Below are 16148 nucleotides of genomic sequence, written 5' to 3'. Positions count from 1 at the left end.
GATAACCTAGAACGAGTGTAAACGGGTGGTCGATGGTCGGCGTGGACTCGTGAACTTGTCCACTTACTTACTTAGCCCACTAATTGTCACAAAGTCATACAGGATGGAAACGGGCCGTTTGGCCCAACTTGTCTATACCAACCACGATGGCCATCGACGCTACTCAGATTGATTCCATTTGTCCATATTTGGCCCATGTCCCTCTAAACCAAGGGTTCCCAAACCTGGGGTAAACTTACCCCCATGGGGTAAACATTCGCCTACCTAGGGGATAAATTTGTTGATTCTGGATTTGTACATATTTTTTCTCATTGACTTACTGTGTTCGGTTCTGGTATACTGGTATCTGTTCATCATTTGATTTCTATGTATAAGTTATATATCCTCATTTATAAGTGAAATAACATTGTTAATGGTATCAAAGTTGCCAGGGGTACACGGGACAAAAAAGGTTGTGAAGTCCTGCTCTAAACCATGCCCGCCCACGTGTCTTTTAAATGCTCTATCATACCTGCCTCAACTACCTCCCCAGACAGCTTGATCCATACACCTTGCCCTCTGAGTGAAAAAGTTGCAACTCAAGTGAAATCTTTCCCCTCTTACTTTAAACCTATGTCCTCTGGTTCTTGATTTCGATTAGCGCGGGTGTCAGGGGTAACGGGGAGAAGGCTGGAGAATAGGGTTAGGAGGGGGAGATAGATCAGCCATGGTTGACTTGCGGAGTGGACGTGATGGGCCGAATGGCCTAATTCAGCTCCTGTCACTTATGAACTTATTTCCCCTCATTTCCCCTGTGGGTAAAAAGCTCTATGCATTCACCCTGTCTATTCCCCTCATGATTTTGTGCAACTTTATAAAACCACCCCTCAGCCTCCGGCCCTCCAAGGAATAATGTCCCAGCCTGCCCAACCCAACCTCTCACTGTAGCTCAGGCTTCGAGTCCTAGCCAAACCCTCGTAAATCCCATCTACGCTCTTTCCGGCTTGTATTCCTTTGCAAGCTAATTATACTAACTTCCTCCTTCACCTCTCGCCGTTACTGTATTACCTATGAATTTGTATGGCGTGCACTCAGTCCCTTTTTCCAAGTTAATAATAGTTTCTAAATAAGTTTATGAACAGCTTAAAGATCAAGACCTGGTCTTTGTGGCGCCCAATAACAACTGTCAATCTGAAAATAACTTAAATATTCATATTCTCTTCTCTGTTCTTGAACTAATCCTCTAACAATGCCCGTATGTGATCTCTAAACCCACCAGCGCTCACTCAATTTTACAATCAGTTGCCTGGTACTTTAAGTAAAATGGCTAAAAATGCACTAATGGCAGTACAATAGATAAAGCAAGGGGGAAGATGCGACACATGCTCAAACGATGCTGATGAAGGAACTGATGTAGGTGCTGGTTTAAACCGAACATAGACACAAAAAGCTGGAGTACAGGGCCTGTCCCACTGCGGCGACCTAATTTGCGAGTTTAGGATAGTTTGCGCTCGACTCAAACTCGCAGCATGGTCAACATGTGCTCTTAGGAGGTCACTTGAACTCTCCTTCATGCTCGAGGAAAGTTCCCGCATACTCGCGGCCTCAGTTTGGTCGAGGAAAATTTTTCAGCATGTTGAAAACCTTTCCGCAAGTAAAATTTAGTCGGCATGGTTCTTTTAAACTCGTAGTGCAGTGGAGTGGGGTCGCTATTTAGTTACAGGCAGTCGAGGGCAGCCGTAGGCAATCTCCTTCACTGACCAGGCATTTTGATTGGCTCATTGGTGTTTTCAGGACCAAGGAAAACTGACCGGTGGGTAAAATGCCCGCTAAACTTTATTAAACGTTGTCTGGCTTCTTAAAAGTGTCTCCACTCCTTCACCCCCCCTTCTTCTTTCTTCTCTCCCCTTCTCTCCTCTCCCCTCCCCACCTCCGTGCTCTTGAAAGGGCTTACCCGTACACTGTGCAACCGTCTTTTACCTTCCTGTTCATCGCGGGTGTGAATTTCAGACAGCACTCCCCCGCTTTCCCTGGCCCTCGCCCTTCCGATGTGTTTGTGTGTGTGTGTGTGTGGTGGGACAGGCCCTTCACTCAGCGGGTCAGACAGCATCTCTGGTCTCGAAAGTAAACATGCAGGTACAGCAGGCGAATGGCATGTTGGCCTTCATAACAAGAGGAGTTGAGTATAGGAGCAAAGAGGTCCATCTGCAGTTGTACAGGGCCCTAGTGAGACCACATCTGGAGTATTGTGTGCAGTTTTGGTCTCCAAATTTGAGGAAGGACATTCTTGCTATTGAGGGAGTGCAGCGTAGGTTCATGAGGTTAATTCCCGGGATGGCGGGACTGTCATATGTTGATAGAATGGAGCGGCTGGGCTTGTATAGTCTGGAGTTTAGAAGGATGAGAGGTAATCTTGTTGAAACATATAAGTTTATTAAGGGTTTGGACACTCTAGACGCAGGAAACATGTTCCCGATGTTGGGGGAATCAGGGGCCACAGTTTAAGAATAAGGGGTAAGCCATTTAGAACGGATATGAGGAAGTACTTTTTCCACACAGAGGGTTGTGAATCTGGAATTCTCTGCCTCAGAAGGCAGTGGAGGCCAATTCTCTGTATGCTTTCAAGAGAGTTGGATAGAGCTCTTAAAGATAACAGAGTCAAGGGATAAGGGGAAAAGGCAGGAATGGGGTACTGATTGTGGATGTACAGCCATGATCACAGTGAATGGCGGTGCTGGCTCGAAGGCCTACTCCTGCACCCATTGCCTATTGACCCGAAACGTCACCTATTCCTTTTCTCCAGAGATGCTGTCTGACCCTCTGAGTTGCTCCAGGTTTTTGTGTCTATCTACACCAGCTTTTTGTGTCTATCTATGGTCAAATAATGCCTTAAGCTATTCTGCAGGCTAGTAACTAAGGAAAGAACTTGAAAAGCCCAGACTCATACAGCATAGAAACAGGCCCTTTGGCCCAACTTGCCCCATCTACATTAATCCCACCTGCCTGCATTTGGCCCAAATCCCTCTAAACCTATCCTATCCATGTGCCTGTCCAAATGTATTTTAAACATTGCGATAGTACCTACAACTGGCAGCTCATTCTATACACCTACCACCCTTTGTGTGAAAAGGTTACTCCTCAGGTTCCTATTAAATATTTATCTCCTCACCTTACACCTGTATCTGGTTCCTGATTTCCCCACATTAGCAAGATTGAGAATATAAATTGGCAAGTTGGGGAATTGTTCTATTTTTCCCACCAGTATTGTTATGATCAAAGGATGGTGGAAGCAAATTCATTCGGACTTTAAAAAAAAAATTAATTTAGCTATTTACTTCATGTAGAACATTGTGGATCCATGGGTAAAGGCCAGGAGGGTGGGATTCATTGAATTGGTTGGAGAGCAAATGTGGACAACAGGATCAACAGGCTCCTTATGGTGAAAGACATGGATAGAGTGGAGGGCATTTCCACTAGTGGGAGAGTCTAGGACCAGAGTTCATAGCCTCAGACTAAAAAGACGTTCTTTTAGGAAGGAGATGAGGAGGAATTTCTTCAGTCAGTGGGTGGTGAATCTGTGGAATTCATTACCATGGAAGGTTGTGGAGGCCGTCAATGGATATTTTTTAAGGTGGAGATAGATAAGATTCTTGATTAGTAGGGGTGTCAGGGGAGAAGGCAGGAGAATGGGGTTAGGAGGGAGAGATAGATCAGCCATGATTGAATGGCGGAGTAGGCTTTGAGTCATCGAGTCTTGATGGGCCAAATGGCCTACTTCTCCTCCTATCACTGATGAACTTAAATGCTGCACCATTCTGGATATGGCATGGCCGTAATGCTGACAATGTTTGATTTCACTTTGTTTTATGTTTGCTAATACACTATCTGCTGTTGTCAGACCTAAACCGTACAAATCACGAGCCATCGTGAATACATTATGCAAGCAGCAAAATGTATTTGGTCTGAACCACAATGCTACATATTAACCAACCAGCGTCTGCAGTTCTTTCTTCACACACAGATAACACCAAAGGGTCTCCTCAAGCCCATGGACTCCTTCTCAACACGTCCAAATCTGATTGTAATCACTGTTATTCTCATGCAAGGGTTTGGCACCTCTACAAACATTTGCATCAACCAAGGCCACGCACTGTATATTTACAGAGATAAAGATCACCAGTTCCATCAACGATGTCTTTGCAATTCAACTTAAACCGACTCATGTAGCTGGGATACACACAGAAAGCTGGAGTAAGTCAGGGGGACCGGCAGCATCTATGGAGAGAAGGAATGGGTGACGTTTCGGGTCGAGACTCTTCAGTAGCTGGGACATTGTTGGCCGGTGTGGGCATGTTGGGCCAAAGGGCCTATTTCCACAATGTATCACTCCAGAACCTTCTGCGTTTGAAAATCAACAAACCCGATCCAAAATCCATTCGCAAGTGACACAGGACTGAGTTTTCACAAGTGACACACTTTCGCCAGCTTATCACAGAATTTTTTTGAGCAACTTATTTTTCTAATAGTCAAGTCAATATCCTTCCAGTGAATTAAAATTGTAACTCTCTACTCGTAGGGTGGGGAAATGTTTGTTCTGGTTCCTCACATACGGCAAATAAAGGAGGAGTCAAAAGCACACACTTTTACCTGCTGCGAATTCTCCAAGAAAGAAATAAGAGTCCATTAGTGAAGCCAAATGCAAATTGGGGGTGGGACAGCACCTCATATTTCGTTTGGACAGCTTACAACCCAGCGGTATGAATATTGATTTCTCTAGCTTCAAATTACCCTTGCATCTCACTCTCTCCCCGTCCCTCACCCACCCTAGTCGTCGTACTAGTTTTGCTGTCGTTTTGATGAGTTTTACTGTCTGTATAACTCGTTAACGATTAGCCCACAGCCAACAACAGACCATTGTGGTCTCCATTGTTGGACAGGCTAGGCTAGATGCAGGAAGATTGTTCCCGATGTTGGGGAAGTCCAGGACAAGGGGTCACAGCTTAAGGATAAGGGGAAAATCCTTTAAAACCGAGATGAGAAGAACTTTTTTCACACAGAGAGTGGTGAATCTCTGGAACTCTCTGCCACAGAGGGTAGTCGAGGCCAGTTCATTGGCTATATTTAAGAGGGAGTTAGATGTGGCTCTTGTGGTTAAAGGGATCAGAGGGTATGGAGAGAAGGCGTGTACTGCATACTGAGTTGGATGATCAGCCATGATCATATTGAATGGCGGTGCAGGCTCGAAGGGCCGAATGGTCTACTCCTGCACCTAATTTCAATGTTTCCATGTTTCCACCTTTCTTTGATCGTTGTTACTTTTTGCATATCTTTTCACTCATTTGTTCCACATCTCCCTATACCACCGATTATATTTTTTGTTTTCCTTTCCCCTGACTCTCAGTCTGAAGAAGGGTCTCGACCAGAAACGCCACCTGTTCCTTTTCTCCAGTGATGCCACCTGAACCGCTGAGTTACACCAGCTTTTTGTGTCTATCAGTCATAAAGTATTCATGAAGACAGGCTTGGAGGTGGCGGTGAATAATGCAGGTGAAGGACTTTGCAGTTGGAGCTGGTCTTCAAAAGAAAAAGGACAGGATAATTTATCAATTGGACCAAAAGCGCAATAATAATGAACAATTAGCAAACAAAGTAGTAACTATATGCTAATTGAAAAAAATTACATATGTTGGAAATCTGAAATAGAATAGTAAACTGCAAATATTCAGCAGATCAGGCAGCATATGTGGGAAGAGAAGAAATCATTCTGTATTTCCTGATTATTCTGTATCTTCTCTCTTTCTATTTTTTTTTCTTGTTTTTTCTCTTTATGTACAACTACTACGGACTGACGCAAAACTGCATTTCGTTGTACTGATACTTGTATTTGTGCGATGACATTAAAGTTGAATTGAATTGAATTGAATTGAAGAGAAACAGTGTTAAAGCAGAACCTGCAACAGAAGTGGAAAAGTGAGAAATAAGTTAGTTTTAAGTTGAGAAGTTGGTGGTGGTGGGGTTGGATAGGAAAAGTGAATATGCTTTATACGATGAGGCTAGAGTTGTCCTGGCTTAGTTTACTTCCGTTTAGAGATACGGCGCGGAAATAGGCCCTTTCACCGACCCACGCACATTAACACTATCCTACACACGCTAGGGACAATTTACATTTATGCCAAGCCAATTAACCTACAAACCTGTACGCCTTTGGAGGAAACTTGAAGATCTAGGAGAAAACCCACGCAGGTCATGGGGAGAAGGCACAAACAGACAGCACCCGTGGTCAGGATGGAACCCGGGTCTCCAACGCTGTGAGGCAGCAACTCCACCGCTTCGCCGCCGTGCCGTCCATGTGTTTACAACACGTTTCTTTACCAACCACTTTCAAAATCCTCATTATTGTCTTCTTTGTACCGAACCTTTGGCCTCCTCTTCCAACAGCGTCTGCTTGTCCTGTGCAAACCCAACTTAAAAATTGTGGAACACCCTCACGATAGTAAACAATACGGTTTTTTGACACACACGGTGGGTGGATAAAGGTTAAAAACACTCCCTTTCCTCTTCCCCCCCCTCCCCTGTAACCCAAATAGACTTGCGTCAATGTCTCTGCACCTACATTCCTTCCTCTAGCTGCACAATTTACCAATCCTTTTGTCTCACACCTTTTTATTTTCATGGCCTTTCTCCAACCATCTGCCTATCAATCCCCCCCCCTCTCTGTTCACCTTTTACCTCCCATGCTTTGTCAAACTCATCCTCTCTTCTCGCTTTCATCTCCCTCCTGTCTTCCCCCTATTCAGTCTGAAGAAGGGTCCCTAGCCGAAACATCACCTATCCATGTTCTCCAGAGATGCTGCCTGACCGGCTAAGTTACTCCAGCACTCTGTGGTAGACGCAAAATGCTGGAGAAACTCCGCGGGTGAGGCAGCGAAGGAAATAGGCCATCTCTGTGTGTGTCTTTGTTGTTGTTAACCAGCTCCTGCTGCCTCACCCGCTGAGTTACTCCAGCGTTGTGTTCACCTGCAGTATCCTGTTTCTACTTAAAAGCACCCACACTGTGTTCATTCAAGTTATATTATTGAAGCAGCTCCTCTTTTAATAAAATGGACAGCAATGAAAAATATTTGCATTTGTAGTTAATACCTGATGTACTCACAGCTGTAGAATACACATTATGGCCACCTGCGTTTTCTGCCCAGCAACCGCATCCATATACAGCTGCCTAAAACAAAATCCAGGCAAGTGTTGGAAAATTGTCTTTTTAAACTCCTAGAGATAGAGAAATGCACTAAATATGTTCAATTTTTTCCATGAATATATTACTTATTATTGTCACTGTATGTCATGTATTGTCACGTAACTATCACTGTATGTCATGTTGTCACCTGTGGGCGGAGCACCAAGGCAAATTCCTTGTATGTGAATACTTGGCCAATAAACTTATTCATTCATTTATTCATTCATTCATTCATTCATTGTTATCAGGTATCAGAGGTTATGGGGAGAAGGCAGGAGAATGGGGTTTTGGAGGGAGAGATAGATCAGCCATGGGCTTGCATGGTATAGTAGACTTGATGGGCCGAATGGCCCAATTCTGTCCCTCTCACCTATGACCCGATTAACATCTTTGCGGTGAGATTCACAATTTGTTCTACTGTCGCGATCTCACTGTATTTCACAGTTTTGAGTTTAGTTTCTTGCCATGTGTGCTGAGGTACAGTGGAAAGCTTTTGTTGCGCGCTAACCAACAACAAACAGAGGCCACCATTATTGGCAAAATAAACTCCCAATCTACGCACCACGTTAATCACTACATCTCTGCACGTCATGTCACACACGTGCTTGCATCTGTACTTTTTTTTTCTTGAAGGGAGAGGGGAAGAGCAATGGACAATGGGGGGGAGGGACAAAGGACAATGGGGACCCGGCGTGGGGGAACTGCTGTGGGGGAGGGGAGAGGGGCAAAAGGGGCGCGCTTTGTAACCTTGTCAGCACCGTAGGTGGCTGCTATTTGTATACATTGCATATGCAAGCAAAGAATCTCACTGTGCTTAGTCAAGTGTTCCTATTCCCATATAGAACATCAGTCTGAAGAAGGGTCCCAACCCGAAACATCATTTTCTATGTTCTACAGACATGCTGCCTGACCCACTGAGTTACTCCAGCACTTTGTGTCTTTTTTTGTAATCCAGCATCTGCAGTTCCTTATTTCCTTACATAGAACAAGTACTGCCTCCTTTCTTACTTGCCACCCTCCTTTTTGATGCTTCGCATCTCCCTTCCTGGCACAGTGGAGCTGCAGACAGTACCGCTGCCTTGCATCTGCAGCAACGTCAGTTTGATTCTGACTGTGATGCTGTCTGTGTGGAGTTTGCATGATCTGCTTGTGACTGTGTACGCTACCCCAGGTTCTCCAGTTTCCTCGACATCTTGAGCTGGTTGGTAGGTAAAATGGCCACTATAAATGACCCCTGGTGTAAGTGGTTGATGGCGTAATAAGGTCATAAGATAATCAGAGTAGAATTAGACCATTTGGCCCATCACGTCTACTCTGCCATTCAATCGTGGCTGATCTATCTCTCCCTCCTAACCCTATTCTCCTGCCTTCATCCCATAACCTCTAACAACCGTACTAATCAAGAATCTATCTATCTCTGCCTTAAAAATATCCACGCATTTGGCCTCCACAGCCTTCTGTGGCAAAGAATTCCACAGATTCACCATGTCAGGCTTGTGTTAATGGATATGATCGAGGGAATAGATCACTTAGATTGTATAGGGAACTAAATGGAGGAATGGGATTCCTTTTAAAGTTAACGCACTCATCGGGTGGAATAGGTCCTTAGGAAATATAAAATCTCTTCATTTACAAGGTTCTTTGTCCAACACTACCCATCCCTCCATCCCCATTCCTCCATCCCCGGTTTTCCGACTCTCTGGCACAACTGTTCAATTTATAGAAACTTCTAGAAACATATGAGATATATAACATTCTTAAAGGATTGGACAGGCTAGATGCAGGAAAAATGTTCCCGATGTTGGGGGAGTCCAGAACCAGGTGTCACACAGTTTAAGAATAAGGGGCACGCCATTTAGGACTGAGATGAGGAAAAACCTTTTCACCCAGAGAGTTGTGAACCTGTGGAATTCTCTGCCACAGAAGGCAATGGAGGCCAATTCACGGGATGGATTCAAAAGAGTTAGATAGAGATCTTAGGGATAGCGGAAACAAAGGATATGGGGAGAAGGTAGGAACGGGTTTATACTGATTGTGGATGATCAGCCATGATCATGTTGAACGGCGGTGTTGGCTCGAAGGGCTGAATGGGCCTACTCCTGCACCTATTTTTCTACGTTTTTATGTTTCAAAGTGAGTATAATGATGTTATTTTGTATTTCGTTACTACAAGCAAAATGCAATTTTGATTTTCTCTCATTGCAGCAAAAAGGCAACTTTTATAAAGCAGCTCAAATCTCTCTCTACACCTGTTTGGCCATGCCTGATACACCAAGTCACGGGGACAAAATAAATTAACAATGACCGCCACTTTATAGAGGACTTGATGGGCCAAATGGCCTAATTCTGCTCCTATCACTTATGAGTTTATATATTCCCAAATACAATAATGCAAATAGTAAATACTTATAGGAGTAGACAAAATTTCAAATATTTGATTTTCTTTAAAAAATCATCTGCAAACCAGACAGATAGTGAAAGGCCTGGATGGAGTGAATGTGGAGAGGATGTTTCCACTAGTGGGAGAGTCTAGGACCAGAGGCCACTTTTTACACATGCAAGAGGTTAACTGTAGTTCTCTGTCATCTGTGTGCCTGCGGTCTCCATTTACCTGGCAACAACTGAAATCATGACTTTGTTTTGTGCTAGCAGCTGAAGTCAATTAAAACAAAACATTTACACAATGATATTTTAAAAAAAATGTCAAATCAGACAAGATGCAATATTTTTGTCCAAATTCAAAACAAACTGCCTCAAGGAAAATAGGGCTAAGAAGATGCACCCAGCAAGGATCAATTCATATCACTAAAATATGTATTCTGAAACCAAAGTTGCACTGGTACTTGGGAAGGAAAGGTTGGGTGGATATGGGCCAAATGCAAGCAGGTGGAACTATTGTAGATGGGGCGTTTATGTCGGCATGAGCAAGTTGACCATCAGGTTAGGCAGTCGACACCTTGCTCGTCAGCACTGCCTGCATCACACGAGAGAATAACAAAATATTTGCTCAAAGTACAATATTTATTTCACATTGCTCTCAATGCATTTGTTCTAATACGAAAAATGAATATGCTGCAATTTTATTGGGAAAGAAGCAGCCAGCATCATCACAGACCCCCCCCCCCCCCCCCCGGCCATATTCTCATCTCACTCCTTCCATCGGGGAGAAAATACAGGAAAACAGTGACCATCTGGTTCATGAATAGCTTCTTCCCGACAACCTATTGAACGTTGCCCAACACTTCTCTTCTTCTTATGCCCCCCTTCGGTCATGGCTGTCCATGTGTGTCTCCAGGGTTGGAGGACGCCTGTACGTGACTTTGTTTAACGTGGGGAGACTGGTGCACAGACAGCCACCCCACGGTCCTTGACAGATCTGGGTCAGGATCCAGTGGCATGGAGTCCAAGACGACGGGAGACCCTTTTCTGCCGCAGCCTTCATCCGCCTTCCCAGCCGTTGTGACGTTAGCTCCACTAAGGTCAGCCATCGTCCTCCGCCTGTTCCACCGTTGAGGTCTTGGTTGGATTGCTCTTTGTCAGAGACCTCTCACTCGACCTTACCGCCATGGGTGGCCTTGGCCCTACCAGGTGCATAGTTCCAGACGGCATCGCTCTCAGGATCTCAGCTCCACACAAGCTTCTCCACCACGACAAGGTGACAATCCACTAACCTATGAACTATCAACTGTGTCTGGCTACTCCAAGGACTTTCGGTCTTTTTCTGCACTCATATTGTGGTCATTAAATTATTGATTTTTTCTTAGTCAGTTTATTATTATTGTCACGTGTACGAAAGTACAGTGAAAAGCTTTTTGTTGCGTGCTATCCAGTCAGCGAAAAGACTGTACATGATTACAATCAAGTTGTCCATAGTGTACAGATACAGGACAAAGGGTATGTTTAGTGCAGGATAAATTTCAGTAAAGTCCGATTAAAGATGGCTCGAAAGTCACCAATGGGGTAGATGGGAGGTCAAGACCGCTCTCTAGTTGATGAGTGGAGGGTTGAGTTTATTATATGTTGTGGGGCCAGACAGCACGAAAAACAGGCCCTCCAGCCCAACTTGGCCCTGCCGACCAAGATACCCCATCTGCACTAGTCCCACCTGCCCGTGTTCGGTCCATAGATGTATCTATGACTATTTATGTGCATTGTGTCACAGGTCTGATATGCTGCTGCAGGTAAGAATGTCATTGTTCCATTGTCATTACTTGGAACAATGCAGTTCTTCTGCACTTGCATAGGGCTCTGGTGAGACCACATCTGGAGTATTGTGTACAGTTTCGGTCTCCTAATTTGAGGAAGGACATCATTGTGATTGAGGCAATGCAGCATAGGTTCACGAGATTGATCCCTGGGATGGCGGGACTGTCAGATGAGGAGAGGTTGAAAGGAGTTTAGAAAGATGACGGGGGATCTTATAGAAACAAGCTAGATGCAGGAAAAATGTTCCCAATGTTGGGCGTGTCCAGAACCAGGGGCCACAGTCGTAGAATAAAGGGGAGGTCATTTGAGACTGAGGTGAGAAAAAACATTTTCAATCAGAGAGTTGTGAATTTGTGGAATTCCCTGCCACAGAGGGCAGTGGAGGCCAAGTCACTGGATGGATTTAAGAGAAAGTTAGAGCTCTAGGGGCTAGTGGAATCAAGGGATACGGGGAGAAGGCAGGCACGGGTTATTGATTGGGGACGATCAGCCATGATCACAATGAATGGCGGTGCTGGCTCGAAGGGCGATTTGGCCTCCTCATGCACCTATTTTCTATGTAAATGGGTCTGCAATCATACATTACAATCGCTCCACACTATTTTTAATCTCTATCATGTATCTGTACACTGCAGGCGGCACGATTGTAATCCTCAGTCTGAAGAAGGGTTTTGGCCCGAAACATCGCCTATTTCCTTCGCTCCATAGATGCTGCTGCACCCGCTGAGCTTCTCCAGCATTTTTGTGTACCTACGATTGTAATCATGTATGGTCATTCTGCTGGCTGGTTAGCACACAGCAAAAAAGCTTTTCACTGTACCTCACCTATTTTCTATGTTTCTATGTTTTTATTACCTGACAATTAAACACTCTTGACTTGGATTGAGGCCAATGGTAAAAAATATATTCAGCATGTCAATGCAAATATCACAAGAATGAAACAAGCAAAATTACCTGGCCAACTCTCCCGGGATGTTTCATCGCCAAGCCTCCACTTGAAACAGCGGCAGCCACGTTCCCTTCATGGTCCACCACGACTGCCCCAACAGTATCAAGTGAAGCCGTGACATTGGTCTAAAAATTAAATTAAAAACACCATCAGATGAAGTACTTAACCAGAGGCTCTTGAAGCCAGAATAGCATGTTATTAACCCACAGGATTAAGGAAAAAAATTGAATTTATAACACGGTTCTCAAGTGCTCCAACGCACTTTCCAGGCAATGATGTAATTCTGAGCTGTGCCAGTGAACTAAAGCAGGACAAACACACAAACTAATTTGCACAAACCAGAACCAACAAACAGCACCGCGATAAACAATCAAATCATCTATCTTAGTCGCGTCGAGTGAAACGCAAGAGTAAGGCAAGAGACAAAATTACTTTTGCTTCTTCAAATAGAACTGCAGGACTTTTAAATCCATGAAGGCAGAGGGATTATAATTTATCTTCTGTAAATTGGTGTCAACCATCTACGCCACCCTCAATGAATGTATAATTGAAGTCCATGAATCCATCTTCTGAAGTTAAGTACAATCATTGAACCAAGCGGCCATAAACATCGAATGTACTCAATGCAAGTACAGCAAAGCTACTCTTTCAAAGAATCACAGCCTTTTTGTTGTTTGAGTGAAGGCTTTTTACTGTTGCGAAATGGATATAAAGCTTTGGAACTGTGATAAGGATTTAAATTTCATGACTAAATACTTTAATATCAAGTGCATTAAACATTCATTTCCAGAAGGCAGATATATAGTTTAGTTTGGGGATTCAGTGCAGAAACAGGCCAATCGGCCCATTGAGTCTGCGCAGACCAGCGATCCCTCATCCCCATAGACACAAAATGCTGGAGTAACTCAGCGGGACAGGCAGCATCTTTGGAGAGAAGGAATGGGTTGAGGCCCTTCTTTCGACACACCTACACACCCTACATCCCCAATGTAGTATAACATTAATTAGCCCTTTGATATCAAAATTAGTTCATTTATTTTAACACTGTTCTTCAAAAGCAATTCTCTCGTGTCTTTTAATTTCTAATACCAAGATGGTCAATCTGATGACAGCAGTGAAACAAAGACGCTCGTTCAAGCCTAGAACAGTTACGCGCATAGATCCAGCTATCTCTTTGACACGAAGTGTTCCTTTTCCAGAATTATTCAATTCTCATACACAGCAAATCGCATATTTTAAACTAATATTTATGAGGATGTAAGTTAGAAATCGGAACAAACACTCAAGGTTCATAAGATCATAAGTCATAGGAGCAGAATTAGGCCATTCACCCCACCAAGTCTACTCTGCCATTCAATCATTGCTGATCCATCTCTCCCTCCAAACCCCATTCTCCTGCCCGCTCCCCATAACCTCTGACACCCGCAGGTGACGACACAATTTATCACCAACAACAATTTTTTTAAAGTCATCACACTGATTTTCATTTTGAATTATTTCTGAGAGACTGAAAATCCGGATATTTGATGGAAGACACAACGTGCTGGAGTAGCTCAGTAAGTCGGGCAGCATCTCAGGAGAACACTGACAGGCAAAGTTTCGGGTCGGGACCTTGCTTCAGACTGATCACAAATCAAACGTCACGACCCCCGAAACATCTCTTATCCACGTTCTCTTGAGATGCTGCCTGATCCGCTGAGTTACTCCAGCGCTCTGTGTCTTCTTTTGTAAATCAGCATCTGCAGTTCATAGTTTCTACAGATGTGTGTTTAAATCTTTTCAGGCCCAGAGGGATTGGGAGCCAGAGGGAGCAGTAATTTTGACCCAGTATGTGATTAGGGATTGTCTAACAATTATTACATTTTGGTACGAGAATCAAGGGGAAGCAACATAAGCGGTCAGCGGTAGAGTTGCTGCCTTACACAAAATGCAGCGCCAGAGACTCGGGTTCGATTCTGACTACGGGTACTGTCTGTACGGAGTTTGTACCTTCTCCCCGTGACCCGCGTGGGTTTTCCCCGAGATCTTCGGTTTCCTCCCACACTCCAAAGACGTACAGGTTTGTAGGTTAATTGGCTGGGTTAATAGGCTTGATAAAAATGTAAAATTGTCCAAGTTGGCGATATGCAGAGTACTGCCCTACCGACTACAAAATTCAGAAGGTTCATAAGTCAGGGAAACAATCCTGAAAGAATTGCAGAAACAGAGATCTGGCTGTACATGTGCGTGCGAAGAAAGTAGTTATAAAAGCATGAGGGGACATGAACTTTATAAAAGAGATTGAGCACAGGAACAAGAAAGTCATGATGTATTTTTGTAAGCGGCTCTTTCATCTACAAGGAAGTATTGAGTATCTCAGATCTGTGTACTGGCAGCACATAGATGCATATAAATAGCGGAGGGAACTCACCATCTCATAATCCATCAGCCCCAAAGATAGACACAAAATGCCGGAGTAACTCAATGGGTCAGGCAGCATCTCTACAGAAAAGGAATGGATGACGCTTCTTCAGACCCACCTGCTCTTCCATGCACCTCCTGCCCCAGGAGGGTGAGCAATTCCAATGCTGGTCCCATCAGGACTGGACTGAAGCAATTCATCCTGTCTTCAGGGACAGACAAGTAGAAGCACAAAATCCCTGAAGCAACACACTTGGAATTGTGCGAGTGCTTTGGGTGCGAGGAATGAGATTTATCAGAATAATATGTACGAAGGAACTGCAGATGCTGGCTTGCACCGAAGATAACCATGAAATACTGGAGTAACTCAGCGGGACTGGTAACATCTCTGGAGAGAAGAAGGAATGGGTGACGTTTCGGCTCGAGACCCTTCTTAAGACACATCTACACTCCCCGAATCCCCATATAGTATAATGTTCATTAGTCTTTTGATATCTAAATTATAGACTCTGAAGAAGTCTCAGATTCCGAAGAAGGGTCTCGACCTGAAACCTTACCCATTCCTTCTATCCAGAGATGCTACCCGTCCTGCTGAATTACTTCAGCATTTTGTGTCGATCTTTATCAGAATAATTCCAGATCTTAGGGACTCCAACAAGAATGGATAGAGAAGACAGGCACAAAATGCTGGAGTAATTCAGGCAACACCTCTGGAGAAAAGGAATAGGTGACGTTTCGGGTTGAAACCCTTCTTCAGAGCCTATGATTGTCCCCCTCGGAGCAGGAAGGTCGAGTGAGATCTAATACAGGTATTTGAAATCATGATGGGCACAATAGTTTGGGGGGGAAAACATGCCCATTGACAGAAGGATCCAGTGCTTGAATGGCAAAAGAACCAAACGAACACGTGACAAAGTCTATGTCCCGACCCAAAACATCGTCTATCCATGTCCTCCAGAGATGCTGCCTGACCCGCTGAGTTACTGCAGCATTTTGTAACTTAAAAAAAAGAATAAACCTAAAATTTCCAAATTTTTGGGTGGACATTTTTTAAAAATTATTTCTGAAGTTATCAATATCCAACTGGACCCAGAGCCAAAATTAATAATATTAGGATTGCCAGAACATAGCACAAACTTCACGATAAGTCAGAGACACTTTCTTGATTACAGTCTAATAACTGCGAAAAAATTAATACTAACATTTTGGGAAAAACCAGCAGCCCCCACAATTAAAATGTGGATTACGGAAATGACTGAGACCTTGCGTTTGGAAAAAATAAGATTTGTCTTAATTGACAAACCAGAATTGTTTGTTAGAAGACGGTCTCCGTTTATTGAATTTTTGAAAAAGTGAATTGGTTTAACACAAATTCAGGGT

General features: G+C 43.9%; 1 protein-coding gene across 7 annotated transcripts in view; it reads right to left on the bottom strand.

The window, feature by feature from the left end:
- tasp1 (taspase, threonine aspartase, 1) overlaps positions 1–16148 on the bottom strand; it is a 95615-nt gene that overhangs the window by 40586 nt on the left and 38881 nt on the right. For all 7 annotated transcript variants that reach the window (XR_008723814.1, XM_055638913.1, XM_055638909.1 and 4 more), the window contains exons 7-8: positions 12374–12493; positions 7120–7198 (exon numbers count right to left, since the gene is read on the bottom strand). Coding sequence is in view for 6 of the 7 variants with exons in the window: in XM_055638913.1 (XP_055494888.1) it covers positions 7120–7198; positions 12374–12493 (199 nt within the window). In the remaining variant the exon portion in view is untranslated. The remainder of the gene's footprint in view (positions 1–7119; positions 7199–12373; positions 12494–16148) is intronic.

This window comes from Leucoraja erinacea, chromosome 8, assembly GCF_028641065.1.
Source record: "Leucoraja erinacea ecotype New England chromosome 8, Leri_hhj_1, whole genome shotgun sequence".
NCBI classification, from domain to species: domain Eukaryota; kingdom Metazoa; phylum Chordata; class Chondrichthyes; order Rajiformes; family Rajidae; genus Leucoraja; species Leucoraja erinaceus.
Note: the sequence above shows the minus strand (reverse complement) of the source record. Positions and strands in the feature narration are given on the sequence as shown.